We start from the raw sequence: 23327 nt of genomic DNA on the forward strand, positions 1-23327 counted from the left end.
TTTATTGGACGAGTGTGTGGAATAGCCTTCTTCTTCATATATTTAGCAAGCAGTTGACCAAATGTAGGGCCAACTCTGCTTAGTCGGTCAGATGTCTTGGAAGTGTTTTTGCTCCCTAGTACCTGTTTTGGAACGTTGTGGTCTGATGGTCTGAGGTTGCTGCTGCTTCTATTCGTCTGTGGACCGTCCGACCTTCATAGCCGGACTGTCCGCACCTGTCCTAGACTGTCCGGCCTTAGTACCCAGACCTTCCAGCATACGCAAGATAGGTGACCGTGATCGGTTATCCTATCGTGCTTGGCCCCGATGCCTTCCGAGTAACCACTCTGCAGACATATTTTTGTTTGCTTTAGATCTATCAGGGCCCTTAAAATTTTGCTATAATCTACATCATCTTCTGATTCATCATCACTAGAACTGTACTTAGGAGTGTCACGTGTACGAACCTTATTTTCCTTAGCCATAAGGCATGTGTAATACCCATTTTTGTAAAAGGAATAAAAGGAGAATTTCTTTCCTATATATGTGATTTCTCCATTTATCATCACATGTGAACACTTCATTCGAAAACAAATAATTAATAAGAATGTATGCCACCAAATTATGCATCATGCTGGAGTTTAAATGTTTGTGCATTCACTCATAGTGATAATGAAAATAAAAATAAAATAATTGAGACTAGAATTTGAAGTTAACTCAAAAGTACAATTTAGGAAATTGGTATTTAGCCCTACATTTAAAATTTGGACTTGAAAGAGAGAAATACTCTGAAATACAAAACAAAGATTTATAAAATTCAAACTATGTTCAAACTGAACATTTAAGGTGAATAAATGTGCCATAAAGACTTGAATTGGAATTAAATCCTTGGATTTGGAATTTAAAACAGAAAAAAATAGAAAGAAAAGATAAAACTGCGAATGGGCCGTTTCTTTCCTCAGCTTTCGGCCCATTCCCAAAATTTTCTCCCGCCCAGCCAGCACTGCATGTCGCGTGGGTGCTGTGGATGACAATCTGGGCCCACGTATTAGTCTTCCTGTCTCCACTCCGCTCCCACTGCCGATCGGGACCCACCGGTCGGGCTTATCTCCTAAATCCCAACAGATCCCGTCGCGCGGCAAACTCGGAGCGGCCGGCATCCGGAGCTTTGCGCGGTCCTCGGCCATGCCGTTTCTTCAGCCGGGCATGCAGCGGACTTATCTTCTCCGCTGGACCCTCCCGACGCAGCCTCTCCTCCACCGTACACTCATCGTTCTCAGCAGAATTTCGTAGTGGTGGCGAGAAATCTGGGCGAGATCCGATCCCGTCGTCCACTCGTCCATTCCCCCTCTCGGCCACTGCTAGCTGGCCCCTCGGGTGGACAGTCGCGCCGCACTCACGAATTCCTTGCTCCGTGCTCCTCTCAACAGACTCCGCCGTTACCGCATGGTCGCCAGCACACCACAACGGATTCCGAACTTGCCGACGGGATCTGGTCTTCGAAATCCGCGTTCCTCTAGCTATAAAGCACGGACCGCGACCCCTCCTCCTCATCCCATCCGAGACGGAAGCACCATCGCCGCGGATCGCTCCTCCTCTGGGAAACCAGGCGCCGCACCGGAGAAACCTGGTGAGACTCCTCTCCTTAAGTTTCGTCATCGTCTCCGTAGCATGTAGCGCTATCCGCACTGGTGCTCGGCCGGGAATCGAAGTTCTCGGCTTCACTGGCCATGGCACCGCCGGGATGGGAGTGCGCCGCCGCTCGGGTCGCCGCCGAGCTCCGCCGTTGGGGGAAAAGGCGCCCGACCGTCGATTCATGCGTGGGCGGCTGCGATTAAAAGATAGAATACCCCTTCGCCCAGCAGAATCCGAACCGTAGATCTAGATGGACGGTCGTGGTGAGATCGGGGGCTAAAGGCAACTGTGACCGCAGATCTAGGATCGTGCGGTTATTAGGACGTACCGGTTCACTTAATGCGACACCTAATCGTGGCCCTCGGAATGAGATCCAACGGCCCATATTAAATCATACCCCTTCGGCCTGGCATAATCGCTAAAGAGTCCCTGTTCTTTTAACAAAATAACCCGCCATCCATTACAGTGATATGATCATCGCGCTTGGGTCCTGGAATTTTCTTGTGACCCCCTGGACTTCTGTGAAATAGTATCCCGAGTCCAGCAGCCATGGGAAATTTAGAATTTATTTAGAAAAATGGTTTTTAATATAAAAATAAATCAAGGAACTTGTATAATTCATAGAAGATTCATACTAACTCATTTTTAGTCCATTTCAGTTTCTATAATTTTGTAATATTATGTGTTATCATCTAGTGTCTCTGTTTTGACATGAAAACCATATTAAAATGTATCTCTCAATTAATCTTGTATCAAATACATAAAACCTTTAGAAATTCATAACTTAAAATCTATGATTACGATTTGATCCGTTCAAGTTACGTTAGTCTCGTACGAATATTTACTATGCAATAACAATATTTATTATATCATGTCTCATTCTTTTTAATTAGATATTTAGTTAATTTATGTTGGTTAGTCTGGTTAAACTACTTATCATTATAATCTACTAGAATAAGATCTATGGACAATTTATAACTTAGATTAAAAGTGGAGATAATTATTTATAGAATAACCTATTATATGATTTATAATTAACCAATTTATAATATAGTTTAATATTTTAATCACATAGATCTTCTATAAAATCATAACTCCTTAATCGTAACTCCAATCTTAGTAATTCTCGATCCCACGATCTCGTAGCAACGCGTAGATCATTATTATGCAGGATGTCCTTATGTTTGGTGTGATGTTAATTTTGTCTATACCATGTATGTTTGTATTGCTATGACTAGCGCGAGCTTTCGAGGATCTGAAGAATCACCCTGGTAACTGGAATCTCAAGTGCCAGGCAAGTTGTGCCCTTGATCACTTCTTTTATCCACTCATGTTCTAATTAATCATAATGATCTGCATAGGTTAATTTTGATGGGACCCAATAGGTTACCCTAGTTTGATTATCTTTATACCTTGTTACCACTAAACTTTTTGGGTAGTACTTGCTAGTGCTTTATGTGGTGTTGGGTATGAAGATACATTACTCATGATTATACTTTTGTTATCCGTTGTTATTTATCGTTCATGATAAGATCATTATGTTAATTGGAACATGGAGCGACCACCCGGGAAAACAGTGCTACCACAAGGGTTTAATGGGACGCCCTTGGCTGATTAATTAGGAAAGCTAGTGGAAGACTACCTTACCCGAAAGGGGCAAGGGCAGTAGGGGAGTGGTCAGTGTAGGGAGGCCCTCGGGAGGATTTTGCTGCGATGGCGGTCCTGCAAGGGATTCCTGCATTGGAGCTTCCTATAAACTGTAGCGGGTTTTCTGAAGCTAGTGGAACTTTGTAAAGGCCTCGTAGTGTTACCCTGCCTCGCCTCCTCGGTAGAGGTGTATGGGAAGTCGCGATCCCTTGGCAGATGGGTAACATGACTTGTGGGTAAAGATGCGCAACCTCTGCAGAGTGTAAAACTGGTATACTAGCCGTGCTCACGGTCATGAGCAGCTCGGACCCTCACATGATTAATCTATGGAACTTAAATTCAATTTGTCATATGCATTGCATCGCAGGTGAGGTTGTTACTTTTACTTCTTAATTGGGTTGGTATTTACTTATACTTAGTAACTGCTAATAAAATTTTGACCAACTTTAAAAGCAATGCTCAGCTCTAACCATCCTTTTTGGTAAGCCTTACACTTCACGTGAGCTCCCACCTTTGGCGAGTTCATGCACATTATTCCCCACAACTTGCTGAGCGATGAACGTATGTGAGCTCACTCTTGCTGTCTCACACCCCCCACAGGTCAAGAACAGGTACCACAGGATGAGGCGCGTGGAGGATGCTGCGATGTGTTCGTGAGAGGTCTAGGTCGTCGTCTCCCAGTCAACTTTGGGTTGCTGGATCGTTTCCTCATATGATGTAATTATTTAATTATTTTTGTACAGAACTCCTGTTATATAGTAAAGATGTGACATTCGATCCTGTGCCACTATGCATCATATGTGTGAGGCTTGGTCCCAGCACACCTGGTGTTTATGTTCGCACCCGGGTTTTGGACCCCTAAAATCCGGGTGTGACAGCATGTGTGTCGCTCGTTGGGGTAGATAGAAGACTTATTGAAGGCAGAGGCAGCAAGTCCTTCGTCATCGGAGTCGGATGAAGAGCAATCTGAGTCCCATTTCTTGCCAATGTGTGCCTCCCCCTTCTTTCTATAGAACTTCTTCCCATTCTTCCCTTTCTTGTCTTGGTCCTGGTAATTCTCATTATTGGGACATTGAGCAATAAAATGAGCGAACTTACCACGCTTGAAGCATGAACGCTTTTCCTTTATTTGTTCTTGTTAGGGTTGTCCTTGCATCCCTTCAAGGTGGTCTTGAAGCGCTTGATTAGGAGCGCCATCTCGTCGGGAAGCGCCTCTTAGTTGGCCATTGCTTTAAGTGCAACAGGTTAAGGCTCGTAGTGAGTAAGAGGTCTGTTGGCGATGTCGTCGATGTACTTTGCTTCCTTTACCATCATGCGCTCGCTCACAAACTTACCAAAAATTTATTCGGGCGATATTTTGGTAAACCTAAGGTTTTCACGAATAAGATTTACAAGATGAGGATCAATAACAACAAATGATCTTACCATGAAGCGCACGACGTCATGGCCCGTCCATCTTGTACTCCTGAGGCTTCGGATCTTGTTCACCAGGGTCTTAAGCCTGTCGTACATGTCAGTTGGCTCCACACCCCTCTTCGTGGCAAACCTCCCCATCTCACCTTCAACCAACTCCTTAGTGATCACTGTGGCGTCGTTTCCCTCTTGAGAGATTTTGAGGGTGTCCCATATCTCCTTGGCATTGTCCAAGGCATTAACTTTGTTATATTCTTCCCTATATAAAGATGCTAAAAGCACAGTAGTGGCCTGAGCATTTTTATGAATTTGCTCATGAATATAAATAGCATTATCACTACTATCAAAATGCATGCATTCCGTTTTCTACTACTTTTCAAATGCTCAGATGAAGAGAAAATATGTAACACACATTTATAATTCCAAAAAAGAATAATCTTTTCCATCAAAGTGAGGTGGCTTACCATGATGAATAGATAATAAATGATCATTTGAGTTGTACGTAATGCGGGAATAATCAAAAGAGTAGTTTTGTTTAACCGTCTTTTTTCTTGAAAGAAGAGTCGTCGTCCACCTCCTTTGGTGAAGATGAAGAAACATCACTGTCGTAGTACACTATAAACTTTATGCGCTTCTTTTTCTTGATGTCCTTCTTAGTATTGCCGAACCTGGAGTCGACAGTCTATGCTTCCTAGCCGTCGAGGAGGATCTCTTTCTGGTCCGTCACTTTTCCCTTGCCTTCTGAATCAATCTCTTCGAACGGTAACTTAAGTCGATCAGTCAGCAATGGCGACTACTATTTCGTGTGGTTGGGGGAAGTCGCCATATATTGTTGCTGTGTTCTTCCCGTGGTTGTGGGGGATGCGTGGCTCGACCTTGTGGTCGAGGCGTTCCTTTGCCTGGTCGCTGAAGATAGCTTCGGCCGTCTCTTTGTCAAATGCGTGGTAGCTGGCGATCACCGTCAGTTTGATGATGGTCTTGGGCCTGCTATAGACCAGCTTGTGCATTACGCTCTGTTTGCAATGCCATAGATGAACGACATGAGTACATGGCGATCGGAGTCGATGACAAGTGCATATGTTTGATAGTATATGTTATATAGATTGAATTTATTATCGTTTTCACCGCAAGTGCATATGTTTGCTACACTATTCCTATTTTTTTAACGAAGCCTGCATTTTGTTAGCGACTTATTAGCAGGTAATAAAGGTTCAAGCTTATATAGAAGCCCCCCCACAATCTCGAAGCCAGCCTGTCCACCCCAGCCCACCCCAGCCCATGAATAACAGGCCTATTTTCGAAGACCCCCCTTACTCCGCCAACCGCTCAGGCTCAACCCTAGCTCCCGGCAGCAACGACCAGCTCCCCTCCTCCCGCCAAAGGTTCCGCCGTTTTCCCGCCAAATCCCTCCTCTGACCTCTATTACGCCCTTCCCACCACACTTGACCCATCGCCGTCATCCCAGTCCACGCCCACGCCCACGCCCACGCCCACGCCGACCCACCCGCATCCCTCCCTCGCCTCCACCGCAGCGATGTCGGGCTGGGACGAGGGCGCCGTGTTCTACAGCGACCAGGCGCAGTTCCCCCGCGGCGGCCCCGGCGGCGACCCAGCCGCCGACCTCACCCGCCACTCCGCCCTTCGCAAGTTCAAGGAGTTCCTCCGCGGTTTCACCGGCCCCACCGGCGACTTCCCTTACCGGTACGACTCCCATCACTCTGCTTAGATATGACGCGTCCACCGCGAAACAGAGCTGATCCCTGTGTTCAATTGGTTCAGCGAGAGCCTAGTACACAACCGCGACCATGTCACCGTCGCCACTGAGGACCTCGACGCCTTCGATGCCGAGCTCTCTGACAAGATCCGCAAGTCGCCTGCCGATTATCTTCCTTTGGTGCGTTGGTTTCTCAGAGTTTTCGTTATCCGTCTGTGCTGTGGATTTCGTACTTGACTCTCGTACATGGGCCTATGTAGTTCGAGACGGCTGCGTCCGAGGTTCTCGCAAGCCTCCGTTCGAAAGTCGCCGGCGAGACCGGGGAGATGGAGGAGCCAGTCCCAGGAGATGTCCAGATCTTTCTCTCCTCCAAGGAGAACTGCCTGTCCATGAGATCTGTCGGGGTCAGTATTCAGTAGCGAAGAAATTCTAAAAAGGGATTTCGGTGTTTGAGTGTATTTTAGAGAATTCATTTCGGTGTCGCTGTTTGAAATTTCAGGCGGATTACATGTCGAAGCTGGTTAAGATTGCGGGAATCACAATTGCTGCATCGAGAGTAAAAGCCAAAGCCACTCATGTAACTCTTATATGCAAGAATTGCCGGAGTGTGAGGACAGTGCCTTGCAGGCCAGGCCTCGGCGGGGCTATCGTTCCACGTTCGTGTGACCATGTTCCTCAGGTATATTCCTCAGCAATCTGCTCAACTGTCAGCAACATACTCGAACCCACCCAAAAGAACAATTTTAATTATTCATTCACCTGACCTGAAACCCAAGCTATTATGTTCAATACAAAGACTGTAAAGATTGTTTTTACATCAGCAGTCTACTCCAAAATAATCTTGCATACAACAGTAAAGAACATTTGAACAGACTTGTTGTTCCTTATCGTTAAATGGTTTCCAATAGTTATGTGTATGATTGTTTATCATTAGCCTGGAGAAGAGCCATGCCCCCTGGATCCTTGGATTGCTGTCCCGGATAAGAGCAAGTATGTGGATCTCCAGACCCTCAAATTGCAAGAAAATCCTGAGGTTAGTTGCTATTTATCCTTGATGCAAGTTGCCGACTCAAAGCAATCATACATTTCAGGGCTTTGCTCGTGTCTTGTTGTAAATATGACAGAATGATCTCTTTTTGGCCAGGATGTTCCAACAGGTGAGCTTCCAAGGAATATGCTGCTTTCTGTAGATAGACACCTAGTTCAGACTATCGTTCCAGGGACCAGATTAACTGTCGTTGGCATCTACAGCGTGTACCAAGCTTCCACAACGTATGATTAATCTAAAAACTATTTCGTTTCTTGTTAATCTGAACTTGGCCAAGCACATGATTAATAATGCCATTGAAGAACATTTTGCAGCCAGAAGGGTGCAGTTGGTGTTAAACAGCCTTACATTAGAGTTGTGGGTTTGGAGCAATCTCGAGACAATAACTCAAACGGTCCCTCAAATTTTACTCTCGATGAGGTGGTTTATTTTTCAAGGTTTGTAGGAAATAAGGGAGATACATTTTATCTGTAAGGCTGATTTTTCTTGCTGCTTTGTAGGAAATGGAATTCAAAGAATTTGCACAGAGGCCAGATGCATATGCCAAGCTCTGCTCAATGATTGGTCCTTCAATTTATGGTCATTCTGATGTCAAGAAAGCTATTGCATGCTTGTTATTTGGGGGGTCTAAGAAGGTATGCATTCTTATCAAGCCCCTATATGTTTTGTAGAAAAAAATGCTCCTCCATTTGCCCTAATTATGTCCTTATTCTTCGAACTACTCTCACTGCAGAGGCTACCTGATGGTGTACGTTTGAGAGGGGACATTCATGTCTTGCTTCTGGGTGACCCATCCACAGCAAAATCACAGGCAAGTATTGTTTGGCGTTATCATAGCATTCAGTTTGATGGAAAAATAATGTGCCAATAAGACTTATGTCATATAACTTGTGCATTGGGATCATGTGAATTGTACTGTAAGTCAGTTTGAGTATTTTGACACTATTGTACAACAATCATTTTTTTCTATTTAAAACCAAGGTCTCTGGTTCAGTGGCACTAATGCGTGTTTCAACAGTTCCTCAAATTTGTAGAGAAGACTGCCCCTATTGCAGTCTATACATCTGGCAAAGGTTCATCTGCAGCTGGTCTTACAGCATCTGTAACTCGGGATAGTAGCTCGGTAGGTTGATTTCACTGAATTGTTTGTTGTTTACTTAGGTTTAGTTTTTTAAGGCTGTAACCATTTCTTTTTCTCTACAGCGCGAGTTTTATTTGGAAGGAGGAGCCATGGTTTTGGCTGATGGTGGAGTAGTTTGTATCGATGAATTTGACAAGATGCGACCTGAAGACAGGTATGCTGATCAATTTATATTTTTGGTGACACTAAAATAAACATAGTAGATCTTCTTTCTTGGTCTGCTCTATCGAAGGCTCATTAACCCAGTCCCCTCTTTCTTATGCAATTCCAGAGTGGCGATTCATGAGGCCATGGAGCAGCAGACAATATCTATTGCCAAAGCTGGCATTACAACAGTACTCAATTCAAGGACTTCAGTTCTTGCAGCTGCCAATCCAATTGCAGGACGCTATGATGATCTTAAGGTTGGTAAACATGTTTTTATTGACTCAACATAGATCCACTATATAAAGTATATAAACTGTTCTAGCCATACATGCAAGACAATTATTTTGACAAATTTTCTTTTGTTGTTCCAACAGACTGCACAAGATAATATTGATCTACAGACCACCATTCTTTCTAGATTTGATCAAATCTTTATTGTCAAAGATATCAGAATGTATGACCAAGATAAGGTATGAAGCAAAAAATATTTCTACAGATTTTCTATTCTAGCTGCCTCGGAGACTAATTGCAACATCAAAATACAGCGAATAGCAAGCCACATTATCAAGGTGCATGCCAGTGGTGCAGCAGCGTCATCCGCAAACACAGAGGGAAGTGAAGGAGAGAATTGGCTTAAAAGGTATGTCCGGCATCTTGTGTTTCTGTTGTAAATTTGACCTTGTATTCGTGTCTAACCTTTTTATGTATAGGTACATTCAGTACTGCCGTGCAACATGCAAACCACGGCTTTCAGAAAAAGCAGCTGAGATGCTGCAGAACAAATATATCGAGATTAGACAGGTATGTACTGGATATTTTCACACAGTTAGCTGGTTTAACATTCTTCATATGTATTTATCTTAAAATCCATTTCCCAGAAAATGAGGCAGCAAGCTCACGAGACAGGGAGGGCTGCAGCAATACCCATCACTGTGAGGCAGCTTGAAGCCATCATACGTTTGAGTGAATCTCTTGCAAAGATGAGATTGTAAGTACTAGACTATCACATGTGTTATGACATTGATCACATACTGCATATATTCTGCCTCCTTTCACCGTTTCATTGCACTCATGGCTGATGTCTGAATGACTCTTAGGACAAGCGTGGCTACACCAGAGCATGTCGAAGAGGCATTCAGACTGTTCAATGTCTCCACCGTCGACGCTGCGAGATCCGGAATCAACGAGCATTTGAACCTGTCGCCGGAGATCGCAAATGAAATCAAGGTTAGCCTTTGCATCCCCAGAGTACAAAATTCAGTGGCCCTTGAAATTTGCGTTTTCTGAATGCCCTCCATTTTATCCCGACAGCAAGCGGAAGCACAGATAAAGCGAAGAATGGGCATTGGAAGCCACATATCTGAGCGACGGCTGATTGATGGACTAAACAGGATGGGAATGAACGAATCCATTGTACGAACCTGTCGCGTATCTTATGCCTGAAATAATTGATGGTTTGTAAGTTAGAATAGGACCACTCATTTTTCCGTATAACACCTTCAAGCTTTGTTTCAGGTGAGAAGAGCTCTTCTGATTATGCATCAAAGAGACGAGGTGGAGTACAAGAGAGAGCGCCATGTGATCGTCCGGAAGGCTTGATGTGGAGAGTCCAGTCAGACTCATTCATGGCATACAACGAACGTTCATGGCGTCCTCTCCTCAGACGCGTCCATACCTTCACTGAGACTGCACATCTGTCCGTCCTGAGGGGACGAGACACGCCTTAGTTGGTCTCTGACATGACTGACTGTTGTAATCAGCAAACGGCTTGAGCATGTAGGCTCTGTTTTTGAAGTGACCAAAGGTTCTGATTGAACCTGTAGTGTGCCGTGTAACTGGTCAATCAATTCTGAAATGCAAAATTTGTGTTCTTCGTCACCGGGAGCAGGACATGCAATGTGTGGAGCTGAGTAGTAACATATACTCCAATATTCATACATACATGCTTTCACCAAGACACGCTGTGGGCATTCACAGGGAGGAAGTGGTGATTGCTACAACGACACGCCATGAATTCAGGAAGAGTTTACAGGAGCAACTTACAAGGAGGGAGGAGGACAGTTACAAATCTTCCCGGTGAAAATGAAAATACGAACGAATCTTTACAAATATATATATGTGTGTGGTTTGTATTTGTCTGCAAAAAAAAGCAAATAAAAAAACTGAGTCGAGTTTACACGGTGTAGCTCTGCTGAATGGTGTCAATGTCGAGGCCCTTGAGCTTGACGACGGACTCGACGTGTCCCTTGAGCGTGTGCAGCTCCCTGAGCCTGGCCACCTCGGCGCGCTTGGCCGCCTGCTCGGCGAGCTCCGACAGCTCGCGGTAGCCCTGGTTGTCGCCGAAGAGGTCGGAGGTGGCGGTGGCCTGGTTGAGGCCGTGCAGCGTCCTCTGTGCCGTGGCCCACTGCGCCTCTCGCTCGCCCTTGCCGTAGTCGGTGCGGTTGGTGAAGGCCGTCTTGTTGTTGATGTTGTTCCAGGCCTTGCCGGAGAGCGCGTAGCGGATGGCGAACTTGAGCACGTCCAGCGGGAAGTAGGTGACGACGCTGAACGCCCAGATGGCGCCGCCCCAGCCCCAGCCGATGCCCTGCATCTTGCAGAACTCCCAGTTGGCGTACACGGCGATGCACGTCGCCACCAGCTGCGCCGCCAGGAAGGCGATCACCAGCAGCGCGCCGGGCCGCTCCACGAAGGACCAGCTCCGGGACCGGGTCACGAAGATGAGCGCCTGGCTGATGATGCTCACTTGCAGGTACAGCGCCGCCATCAGCTCCTTGTCGTTCTCCTTGATGGACCGCACGCCGAAGGCGTTGGTGAAGAAGTCGGTGTCGTGCGCCAGGTAGAAGAAGAGCGCCGTGGCGAGCGCCATGTAGGTCCCTAGCACGATGCCCGTGGCGAAGATCTCCTTGAGCTTCCACGAGTCGGGCGTCGGCGACGGCTTCACGCGGTCCTTGGAGATGGTCATGATGGTGCCGTCGTTGAGGATGGCAATGATGAGCACCATGAAGGGCGCGAAGTCGAACTTCCAGACCAGCGCGACGAGCAGGAAGCCCAGCACGATGCGGATGGTGATGGACACGGCGTAGATGGTGTAGTTCTTCATGCGCTGGAAGATGGCGCGGCTGGTGAGCACGGCGCTCACGATCACGCTCAGCCCGGGCTCCGTCAGCACGATGTCCGACGCGCTCCGGGCCGCGTCCGTCGCGTCGTCCACCGCGATGCCGATGTCCGCCTTCTTCAGCGCCGGCGCGTCGTTCACGCCGTCCCCGGTCATGCCGCAGATGTGCTTCCGGTCCTGCAGCCGCTTCACGATCTCGTACTTGTGCTCCGGGAACACCCCCGCGAACCCGTCGGCCTTCTCGATCAGCTCGTCGATGTTCAGGCCGCCCATCTCGCCGGTCTTGTTGTCGCCCAGCAGGGTGGTGGACGGGTACATGTTGCTGCCCATGCCCAGGCGCCGCGCCGTCTCCTTGCCGATGGCCAGCTGGTCGCCGGTGATCATCTTCACGTTCACGCCCAGGTGGAGCGCGCGGCGGATGGTCTCCGCGCTGTCGTGCCGCGGCGGGTCGAACAGCGGGAGGAGACCGATGAACTGCCACGGCTCGCCGGCGCTCTCCTTGCTCTTCTCGGGGACCAGCTGGTACGACACGCCCAGGGAGCGGAGGCCGCGGTCGGCGTAGCCGTCGATGAGGGCGTGGATCTTCTTCTCGGCATCCTTGCTCATCCGGCACAGCTCGATGATCTGCTCGGGGGCGCCCTTGCTGACCCTGTGCCAGTCGCCGTTGCCGTCGATGTAGGTGATGGCCGTGCGCTTCTCAACCGGGTTGAAGGGGAGGAAGTGGACCTCCTTGATGCCGGCGCGGGCCTCCTTGGGGTCGGCGAGCATGCCGACGATGCAGGTGTCGATGGCGTCCTGGTTCTCGACGCGGGAGGCCCTGGCGGCGTAGAGGAGCACCATGTCCTTGTCGACGCCCTTGCCGCACACCTCGATGAGGGTCTTGTCGACGGTGAGCTTGTTGAGGGTGAGGGTGCCGGTCTTGTCGCTGCAGAGCACGTCCATGCCGGCCATCTCCTCGATGGCGGTCATGCGCTTGGTGATGGCGCCCTGCTGGGACAGGCGGTGGGAGCCGATGGCCATGGTGACGGAGAGCACGGTGGGCATGGCGATGGGGATGCCGCCGATGAGCAGGACGAGGAGGTTGTCGATGCCATCGCGGTACGCGCGGTGCTGAATCGGGTACATGACGATGATCTCGATGACCATCCCGACGGCAATGGAGATGATGCAGAAGTTGCCGATGGCCGTGAGCACGAGCTGGAAGTGGCCCACGTTGTTGGTGCTGTCCACCAGGTGCGCCGCCTTGCCGAAGAAGGTGTGCACGCCGGTGGCGATGACGACGGCCTCGATCTCGCCCTGCTTGACTGTGGAGCCCGAGAAGACCCCCTGGCCCGGGTGCTTGTTCACGGGCAGCGACTCGCCCGTGAGCGCCGCCTGGTCAACCTTGAGCGGGTCGCCCTCCAGCAGCCTGGCGTCGGCGGGAATGATGTCACCCAGCTTGATGCTGATGATGTCCCCGGGCACGAGGATGGACGCCTCCTCTTCCTTCCACTTGCCGTCCCTGAGCACCTTGGTTTTGGGCGCGAGGCCCGCCATGAGCGCGGCCGCCGCGTTGCCGGCGTTGTTCTCCTCGATGAAGCTGATGGTGGAGTTGATGAAGAGGAGGACGACGATGCCGACGAAGTCCTGCCAGTCGGGCGGCTTGCCCCCGCCGTTGGCGAGCACGATGGCCATGATGGCGGCGGCCTCCATGACCCAGGAGAGCGGGTTCCACATGAAGCCCAGGAACTTGAGCAGCTTGCTCTCCGACTTCTCCTCCAGCTTGTTGGGCCCGAAGATCTTGAGCCGATTGTCTCCCTCGGCGCTGGAGAGCCCCTCCTTGCTGCATTTCAGGTGCTGGAACACCTCCTGCACCGGGACGGTCTCCTGCACGCGTGGCGGACGGCGGGTGGTGGTGATAGCAGCAGCAAGCAGTCAGAGGAAGACATATATACACAGCAAAGAAGGGGGGAAATAAAGGAGCGCTAGCTGCCACGAATTAATCCAAGGCAACCCATGGCGGCTCGAGATGCGGGCGGGTAGGCGTACGAGGTCGACGGTCTCGTTGCGGACGTCCTCGAGGGAGATGGACGCCATTGTCGTTTATTAGTCGACGCCGCTGCTAGCTAATTGTGGTGGTCGGCGTCGTGCGGTGGTGGCGGCCGGCGCGCGCGCGGCGGACCCGAGGACCGGGGAGGGAGGCGGCAGCTAGCGCTGGCTTCGCTCCCGGCCGATTGGCCGCTCGCTCTCACTCGCGCCCTACTTAAAAGCCTGCCCGCTCGGGTTAGGCCTTCATGGAACGGGACGGAGCCGGGCCTGCCCTTCGCCTCGGTCCGTGCGCTGCTTGAAGACGAGATGGCCGTGCCCCGCCGGTGCACCTCTTATACCACGGCATGCATGGCACGGGCGGCTGGCCACGCGACGGGCGCGAGACGCGCCGCGAGGGGTGCGGCGGGCCGCTGCCTCCTCTCCTGCCCAGCCTGTGTGCCGTGCCACTCGGCTCGCGCTGCACCATCCACAGACCACATCCACACATCCACGGCGCATCTCGCTCGCTAGCTCCACGCGCGGCGTTGCTTGCTTGGTTTGGTGCCGTCGTACGCCCGCACTTGTTTCACGCGATCACTCAAAATCACGTGAATGGAGGAGAGATTGAATTATAATGGTAGTTGTCTTATAATAGAGTATCTAGAAATTTGGGAGAAAATTCTTAAGCTTGTTCGGTTCTACCCCAATTCATATAGATTGAGGGGGATTGAGGGGGTTTTAATCTCTAGTAATTCAAAATCCTCTCTAATCCGTATTAATCCTCTCCAATCCATATGGATTGAAAAATAACCGAACAAACCCTTAAGTGGTAAAACAAATTATAATAAAATAAATTATAATTCATGTTTTTTTTAATAAAAAGAGGTGTCAAAGTTATTTTTTAAAAAAATAACGGTGACATATATTTAAGAACGGAGGTAGTAGCTTTTAATTATACGTTGCTGTTTGGATAGAACTCCGTAAATGTGAGTAGAGGTGTACATTTGGGCCGGGCTTAATGGACAGACACGAAGCAAGAAAAAAAAGTCCGGCCTAAGCTTGGCACGACACGATGCATCGGGCCGTACTTGGGCCGGGGCCGAGGCCCACGGACGAGCATGAGCCCGGCCCGTTTAAGCAGACCAAAAATGGCCCGTTAACAGGCACGAAAAGGCCCAAAATAATTTCACGCCCGTACAGTCCTTGTCCACGCACGGGACGGCGAAGGCGAGGCCCATTTATCCGTTTATGTCTTGCGCCCAGCCGCCCAGAAAGTAGAAACCATAAATCTCTCGAGTCCGTCTCTGTCTCTCCGTGTCCGGCCGGCGGCCGCCGTCTCTCCCTCCCGTCTCCCTCCCTCCCGGCCGGCGAACTGCAAGCGACTCGGCGACCGGAGCGGCAGAGCCCAGCCGCCCCTGCCCCCTGCACCTGCACCGACACCGGCACCGTGCACACCTGCCGCGGAGCCGCCCCTGCGCAGTGCGCCCCTGCACGGCTGCACGCGACCGGAGCCCACCCAGTCGCCCCTGCGCGGTGCGCGCGACCCCGTCCGAAGACCGGAGCCGCCCCTGCGCGGCTGCGCGAGCGTGACCGGAGTCTGCGCACGCCCCTATATTCTGGGCTCGATTTTATATTTTGAGCCCAAATGTGTATTTCGGGTCATTTTTGTATTTCGGGCCTTTACTATTTTCGGGCCGCCCGTTTAAAGCCCGACACGTTTAGCTCAATACGGGCCAGGCCGTGGGCCGACACGGCACGAAATTAATACTGGGCCAGGCCGGCCCGAAATTAAACGTGCCGGGCCTTTTCGGGCCTGGGCCGAGCCGGGTCGGGTGGCCCGAATGTACACCTATAAATGTGAGTGGCAATGAAATGTCTACCGCAGTATTAAAAAAAATTGTAACTGTAACTGTGTATGGGGATTAGAATATCAGATAGCTCTAGGAGACGAGCGGTATGAGCATTATGTTGCATCTATCCATTAACGACGTGACCTTTTACCGTCCCACACAACCAAAGAAGAAGCAGTGGGATCTTTTTACCTTGTGAATTGATTACATGCCGAAAAGGCCATCCAAACAGCACTTATTCTCTCGTGAAGTCTCTCTTGCTTTAAAACACCAGTTTCAGCCATGAAGCGCGCATCTATTCCACTTTCTTCTGCTTCTCGCGTACTAGTGGATTGTTAACCCATAGATGGGTCGTACGGAACCAATTTAAGTCCAACACAACATGAATTATTTATGGCGTAGATATATTTTTCTTCCCTCTTTTTTTACATCGGATCGTTAACTCACAGATGAGCCGTGAGAAACCACCCAAGCCCGATATAACAGAAAACCGCACACAACGTAACGCTCCAAGCCTCCAACATAGTAACATAAAAAAACACTAGAAGAGAACACGTGATCGAACGAGCTATAAAAAATTTGGAAGTTTTGTTCCTTTTCAACTTATATAATTCTCGGTTTTTGACTAAATAAACTATAGTATTTATTTTATTAGTGTAACCTCTGGTACATGGATTATATGTTTACTTTAATATTAAAAAAATCAGTGTTTTGCGGGAAGGTCTACCATACTTGTTTACTAGGCTATCTTCCGATACACTGGTTAGTTTTTTAATCTTCAGTTTCATTAATACAAAACACTTGATAAAATCTTGTTATGAAAACAGATAAAATGTCTATAGTACTCTCGGACTGGTATGTTTTTCCCGATCAGGCCTAGTTTGGGTCATCTAGTATTGATCTCAATCCACATATATTGAGGTAGAATGGGGTATAACTTAAACTAATTTACACCTTAATCCACCTCAACACATGTGGATTAGGGTCAATACTAAAGTAACCAAACAAAGTCTCGCACTGATTTCAAGTAGGGCGACCAGCTAGTCGACTGACAGGACCGACCAGGCGCCTAATCGCGATTAGGGCGACGGTTAGGTCGACTAGTCGGTTCCGGTCAGCCTCTGGTCGTCCCTAGTCCTCCTATGTATATTCCTAGGCATATAAGCCATATATATGTATTTCTAGGCATATAAGCCATATAGAACTGAAATTGAATTGAAAGTTTAGAACTGAATTACTAAAATATAACAGTAGTAGGCTAGCAGCAATGCAACATAAGTGAAACCAGTGAATGAGCTATATATAAGTGAAACCAGTGAATGCAGCATAAATGAAACAATAGAGTACCTGCTAGTCTGTTATCTAGAGCAGATCAGCATCCAAGCAAAAAGCATCAGCAGCAGCTTTCCCTCCTCCAAATTCAGATTCATCTTGGTCCATATCTCTAGTTGCTTCTAGTGGTTGTTCTTGTTGTTCTTCTGCATCTGCTGTAGCATTATCATCTTCTAGCATCACTATCATCTTCTCTAATATCTTGTGCCGCTACATTTCTTGAACGCTTCCTTGTCCTAACATAGGTTCGTTGAGGCCGAGAACTTGAAGCGGCACCTGTAGCAGCTAATCTTGGCAAATTTCTGCCTTGGAGAGCCGGAGTTGCCCCTAATGCCTCATCCACAGCATCCATATGCTCCTATCATCATCAGTTTCATTATTTTCTTCGACCCATTTATTTTTCCACATAAACTCTTCAAGCACTGGAGGGTTGCTTCTTTTTCCCTTGGATCCCATCTCTCTTATTGTTCGAAACCTATTTTCCATCTTTCTGTTGTAACTGACATAGACCAATTTATTAAGCCTCTGGTGTTATAGTCGGTTCCTCTTTTTTGTATTGACCTAAAATGCACAATTGCACATAGCCACATAATGATCAATCAACAAGCAAACCCTTTTTGCTAGGTTTTTTAGTAGAGTACTTAGTTACTTACTGCTGCAAAGTCTGACCAATTTCTCTCACAACCAGAAGCTGCACAACAGAGGCTTATAACCCTTTTTGCTAGGCTTTGTAGTTCATATGCTAGTCCTCCATATGCACCCCACCATAGGACTGTTACACAATAGTTTTTAGGTCAGTTTTAGACTTCCAAACAGGCAAACAAATTAACAAATGCTATAAGCCTATAACTGGAAAAATTAGTTACTTACTATGACTTTTTCTCTCTCTTTCTCTTATTGCTCCTGCCTTTAAAAAGTATTCCCCTTCGGATCTTTCGTAGTCATCTGCCTGTTTACTAATCTTTGTTTGCTCATCCTAATCACTGGCCATCTTTCACAAAATATCATTGAACATAGCTCTAAGTCTTGCAGCTTGCCTTCTGTCTTTGTCCCCCAAGGTAAAGAATTTACCTGGATTCAAATAAAGGGTTGTCCCATATAGTTTCTGCTCCATCTGAGTGTCCCACCTCTTCTCAAAGCATGAGATGACTTCAACAAGTAATCTTGGCTTCTCTTTTAGTGACCCTTGTATGGTGGCTTTTGCTTTCTCCGTAGCTGCCATTATCTCTAGAGCTGCTGGCGTCTCATCACCGTCAGCAATCCTTAAAGCAATGAGAAGAGGTTGTGAAGCCCATAGACAATTTTCAAGAGTTTGCCAAAATGATACAGAAAGGACAATATTTTCAGCTTGTGCACCTTCCTGAAGTAGAGAAAACTTGGAGTCATTCCATTCATCACTAACAAACAAGCCCTGTAATCTATTCTTATGCTTGTACATGCTTGCCAAAGTCAAGAATGATGTTGCAAATCTAGTGACACCTGGCCTAACAAGGTCCCCGCCTAGCTTTTCTCTCATTAGGCCGTGAAGTCGCCCATGCTTGTATAGGAACCTCGAAACCTTCTTTGCTATATTGATGCAAGTGTTGAACTCCTTGATCTTGTCAATATCCTCCAACAACAGATCCAAGCAATGTGTTGCACAAGGAGTCCAAAACATATGGGAAATTCTGTCCATTAGAATTCGCCCTGCTGCTTTGAAATTGACTCCATTGTCAGTTACCACCTCGACAACATGTTCTTTCCCCAGGTTCATTATTTGCTTCTCCAACAGATCTGCCAACATATTGGCATTTGCTACCTCACTTGAGGCATCAACAGAACCTAGTAAGTAGGTCCCTGCTGGACTGTTGGCAAGGAAGTTGATCAAATGACGTTGTCTTGTGTCGGTCCACCCTGAGAGCACCTAGAGGGGGGTGAATAGGTGATCCTGTAAAAATCAAACACTAATAGCCACAAAACTTAGTTATGAGTGTTAGTACGACTAAGTAGCTTGAAGCGAGTTCTTGTGAACACAAACAATCACAGAGAGATCAACACAAGAGACACACGATTTTATCCCGTGGTTCGACCAAGTAACACTTGCCTACTTCCACGTTGTGGCGTCCCAATAGACGAGGGTTGCACTCAACCCCTTTCAAGTGATCCAATGATCAACTTGAATACCACGACTTTCTTCCTTATAGTCTTCTTCCCATTTGCGAGGAATCTCCACAAGTTGGAGCCTCTCGCCCTTACAAAATTGATCACAAGGAACACACAAGAGTAAGGTTGGGAAGAGCAACACACACAAGACTCAAATACGCAGCACAACAACGCACACAAGTCACGACTTGAGCTCGAAACACAACGCACAGAGTTCACAACTCAAATGGAGCTCAAATCACTATCACAAAGAATCAAATGCGTGAAGTTGAAGTCTTGGAGTCTTAGGATGCTTAGTGAATGCTTGGGTGACTCCTCCATGCGCCTAGGGGTCCCTTTTATAGCCCCAAGGCAGCTAGGAGCCGTTGAAGATCAACATGGAAGACTATCCTTGCCTTCTGTCGAGTGGCGCACCGGACAGTCCGGTGCGCCACCGGACAGGTCCTATAGACGGTCCGGTGCTTGATCTCCTTCCAAGTTTGGCATATCCGACCGTTGCTCCTCTAGGCTGATTGGCGCACCGGACACTGTCCGGTGCACCAGCCGACCGTTGGAGCAGTCCACGTGTCGCGCGAATATTGCACGACCAACTGTTGGCGCAGGCGATTGTTGGCTCACCGGACAGTCCAGTGCACCACCGGACAGTCCGGTGCACCACCAGACAGTCCGGTGAATTATAGCCACATCACCCCTTTGCTTTTCCCAAGGGCGACGAGTTCGCCGCGGATGACTCACCGGACAGTCCGGTGAATTATAGCCGTACGTCGCCGTCGAGTCTCGAGAGCGGCCTTTTCACGCGGACCAGCCTGGCACACCGGACACTGTCTGGTGCACCGCCGGACAGTCCGGTGTGCCAAGCCGAGCTGAGGATTGGCTGCATAGAGCCAAGCTTTTCCCTTTTCCTTTCTTCTTCTTTAGTCACTGTTTCTAGCACTTGGATAACCATGTTAATACACAAAACAATTCACCAAGTCTAGAAACATACTTTTTTCCTTGATTTGCACTTCTCACTTCATTTTGCACATTAGAACTCAATTAAATGTGTTGGACACTTAATCACCAAAACATTATAGAAATTGCCCAAGGGCACATTTCCCTTTCAATCTCCCCCTTTTTGGTGATTTATGCCAACACAACCAAAAGCAACCAAAAGAAGTGCAACATCAATGCAATTGAAGACCAAATTGTTTTTGACTATAATTTGGCATATTTGGATTGCTCTTTGCCACCACTTGGTTTGTTTTTTGCAAATCAAATTCATTTTCCTATCTTTAAGTCAAACACACTTGTTTGGGCACATAAAGAGTTATTCCAAGAGTAAAATTGATCAAGTGCCAAAACTCCCCTTTTTCATAATCAAAATTCTCCCCCACAAGAGACCAAATTTTGCAATAAGAGTATTTTGGACAAATCAAAAGTTCTAACTCTATTGTTTTCAAAATTTACAAGTGGTAGCTGATCCATTTGCTTTGGCCTTAATTTCTCCCCCTTTGGCATGAAGCACCAAAACGGGATCATTCTTGGCCCTTTAACCCCATTGCCTCACAAAAAATGTCAATTAAGAGCAAAAAGGCAATAAGAGCATAAGTATGAACTTGAAGTTAAATACACCAATACCGGAGTGCAGTGGAAGTCTTTGCAACGTCCAAGTCCATTTTCCCTTTCAATGCACCTTTAAGACTACATCAAGAGTACTCAAACACATAGGTTAGTCTCAAAGGGTCAAGTTGTAGCACATCTCCCCCTTAATATGTGCATCACTTGCAAATGGACTTGTGAGGTCCGGGGATCATGTGTACAACTTGAGCACCACAAATAAACAATAATGGATTTAAATGCATAAAGTAACATGATCAAAGGCATAGAACACATGTATGCTATTGATCAATCCAAGTTACGCGAATCTAAGACATTTAACTCACTACGCAACCTGCAAAAGGTTTTCTCATCTAATGGCTTGGTAAAGATATCGGCTAGCTGATTCTCGGTGCTAATGTGGTACACCTCGATATCTCCCTTTTGCTGGTGGTCTCTCAGGAAGTGATGCCGATGTCTATGTGCTTAGTGCGGCTGTGTTCAACAGGATTATCCGCCATGCGGATTGCACTCTCATTGTCACATAGGAGTGGGACTTTGCTCAGATTGTAGCCAATGTCTCGGATGGTTTGCCTCATCCAAAGTAGTTGCACACAACACTGTCCTGCGGCAACGTACTCGGCCTCAGCGGTGGATAGGGCAACAGATGTCTGTTTCTTTGAACTACAAGACACCAGGGACCTTCCTAGGAATTGACACGTCCCTGATGTACTCTTCTTATCAAGCTTGCATCCAGCATAATCGGAGTCTGAATATCCAATCAAGTCAAAGGTATACCCCTTTGGATACCAGATCCCGAAGCAAGGTGTAGAAACTAAATATCTAAGAATTCGCTTAACGCCCACAAGGTGACATTCCTTGGGGTCGGATTGATATCTAGCACACATGCATACTGTCGGTACCTTCAAATAGGGGTACCCCTTACTACAGTGAGAAGGCATGGTGACCACGCGGCTATCTCTAGTCGCGTGGTAAACAACACCCGACCCCACCACGTGCCCGGAAAAGATGATACACTCCAAGGTATCAACGGTGGGTCTGGACCCCCACGGGAAATGCTGGATCCCTGCATATACGGACCGGACCTCCAGACAGGGTCCAGGACCTCCGCGGGTACAGACCGGACCCCCGGGGCGGGTCCCGGACCTCTCTGTGTGGGGTCCGGGCCACTCTCAGCAGGGTCCCAGGATTCTGGGACAAAAAATACCTGGACCTTGTTGAAGACCAGGCGGGGGTCCGGAGCCGACACGTGTTCGGGCCATGCGGTGTATGCTTCTACTCCCCGCTCAGGCGGAGACTCAATGCTGCCATGTGGCCCACTGCCCGTGACGTAAGCTAGCGGGCGGAGCCTGACATAAGGCCTCTAGGCCGCACGGCCTCTGCATTTAATGCGGATAAGCCGCACCGCCTGTCCACTCCACTGGCAGGCGATGTGCCGCCTCAGTATTTAATGAGCCTTGTCCACTCCACTGGCAGGCGATGTGCCGCCTCAGCATTTAATGTGCCCTATCCACTCCGCTGACGGATGGCGACCAGGCCATCCTGCAGGCGGTTGTAAACCCAAAACCTTATTTTGGATTTATTAAAAAAAGATTCTTCCAAGGTCTAAAAAAATGTCGTTCCTAATAAAAGATTAAATGAGAAGATCCTTATATGAGTCCAGTTAACGATGTACTTATAAATTTCCTCTAAAAGTTTTAAATTAAAAGTATACTATAACAAAGATTATTACCTAGAAATTATTTTCTACTGGAACGAATAGGTAATGATTATTGAGTCCTAAAATAAACCATTAATTTGACTACACATTCAAAGCAATATTTTACTAAAATAAATAATATGTGTGTTGTGCATAATTGAAACAAGGCATATGTAAAGTAATAGAAAAAAGAAGAGAAAAGAGAATAGAAAACTAACGTATTCGTATTCATCCGTAGAAAGAAAACAGCCCAAGTCTATATGCATGCATGCACATTTTATTTATTTAATTTTCTTCTTCTATCTAGTTCTTTATTCTCATGTGCGTATGGCTTTCCCAGTTTGCAGTACATCCGCATAAGGTTTTCTTTATTCATTTTGGCCGGCGCATGTGTTAGCATGACATCAAGTATGTGGTCATCTCCTTGAATGTCCAGCTCGCTGGCAAATGGGTCGTTGGATTCTCTTGCATGCAGGCGTTGATCCAACATCTGCGACCGGCATAGGGCCAGCTAGTCATAAGTTTTGTTCACTGGTGTTCTCCGCGTCTGCAAGTTCGTTTCAAACCGCAACAAACTTGTCCGTGATTGTCGGGGTCCGTTCACAGGATTGGATCCTTTGGCCATGGCTATATATATGTGCGGCTCCATAAGTTCCTCAGCTCATTGGACCACCACGGCGATGAAAGGTGTAAAGCAAACAAAGAAATCGAGGAGCAGAGAAGGAAGAGAGAGGCCGAGAGCGAAGAGAGAGAGGAGGAGGGAGAAGGGAAGGCTCGCTCGTGCGCGGTGGCTCTGGCAAGCTACTGGCAGCGGCGGGAGGTTAAGCGACTTGAGCACTTCGGTGCTCATCTTCGGGATCTG

At 47.8% G+C, this 23327-nt stretch overlaps 2 protein-coding genes across 2 annotated transcripts; one reads left to right on the forward strand and one right to left on the reverse strand.

The window, feature by feature from the left end:
- The first annotated feature begins 6126 nt into the window (after positions 1-6126).
- LOC100304310 (DNA replication licensing factor MCM5) lies at positions 6127-10601 on the forward strand. The gene is made up of 19 exons (NM_001318397.1): positions 6127-6375; positions 6454-6568; positions 6649-6792; positions 6888-7067; positions 7323-7421; positions 7533-7660; positions 7751-7856; positions 7937-8071; positions 8170-8247; positions 8455-8559; positions 8640-8731; positions 8849-8981; positions 9099-9194; positions 9270-9364; positions 9435-9525; positions 9603-9712; positions 9822-9951; positions 10036-10137; positions 10240-10601. Exons 1-19 carry the CDS (start codon positions 6209-6211, stop codon positions 10321-10323), a joined length of 2190 nt encoding a protein of 729 aa, NP_001305326.1. The 5' UTR covers positions 6127-6208; the 3' UTR covers positions 10324-10601.
- Positions 10602-10824: 223 nt separating this feature from the next.
- On the reverse strand, positions 10825-14170 carry LOC100383904 (uncharacterized). The gene is made up of 2 exons (NM_001362226.1): positions 13868-14170; positions 10825-13705 (listed from the first exon to the last, which is right to left on the reverse strand). Exons 1-2 carry the CDS (start codon positions 13913-13915, stop codon positions 10898-10900), a joined length of 2856 nt encoding a protein of 951 aa, NP_001349155.1. The 5' UTR covers positions 13916-14170; the 3' UTR covers positions 10825-10897.
- Between the last annotated feature and the right edge of the window lie 9157 nt (positions 14171-23327).

This window comes from Zea mays, chromosome 4 (assembly GCF_902167145.1).
Source record: "Zea mays cultivar B73 chromosome 4, Zm-B73-REFERENCE-NAM-5.0, whole genome shotgun sequence".
In the NCBI taxonomy this organism is placed as follows: Eukaryota; Viridiplantae; Streptophyta; class Magnoliopsida; order Poales; family Poaceae; genus Zea; species Zea mays.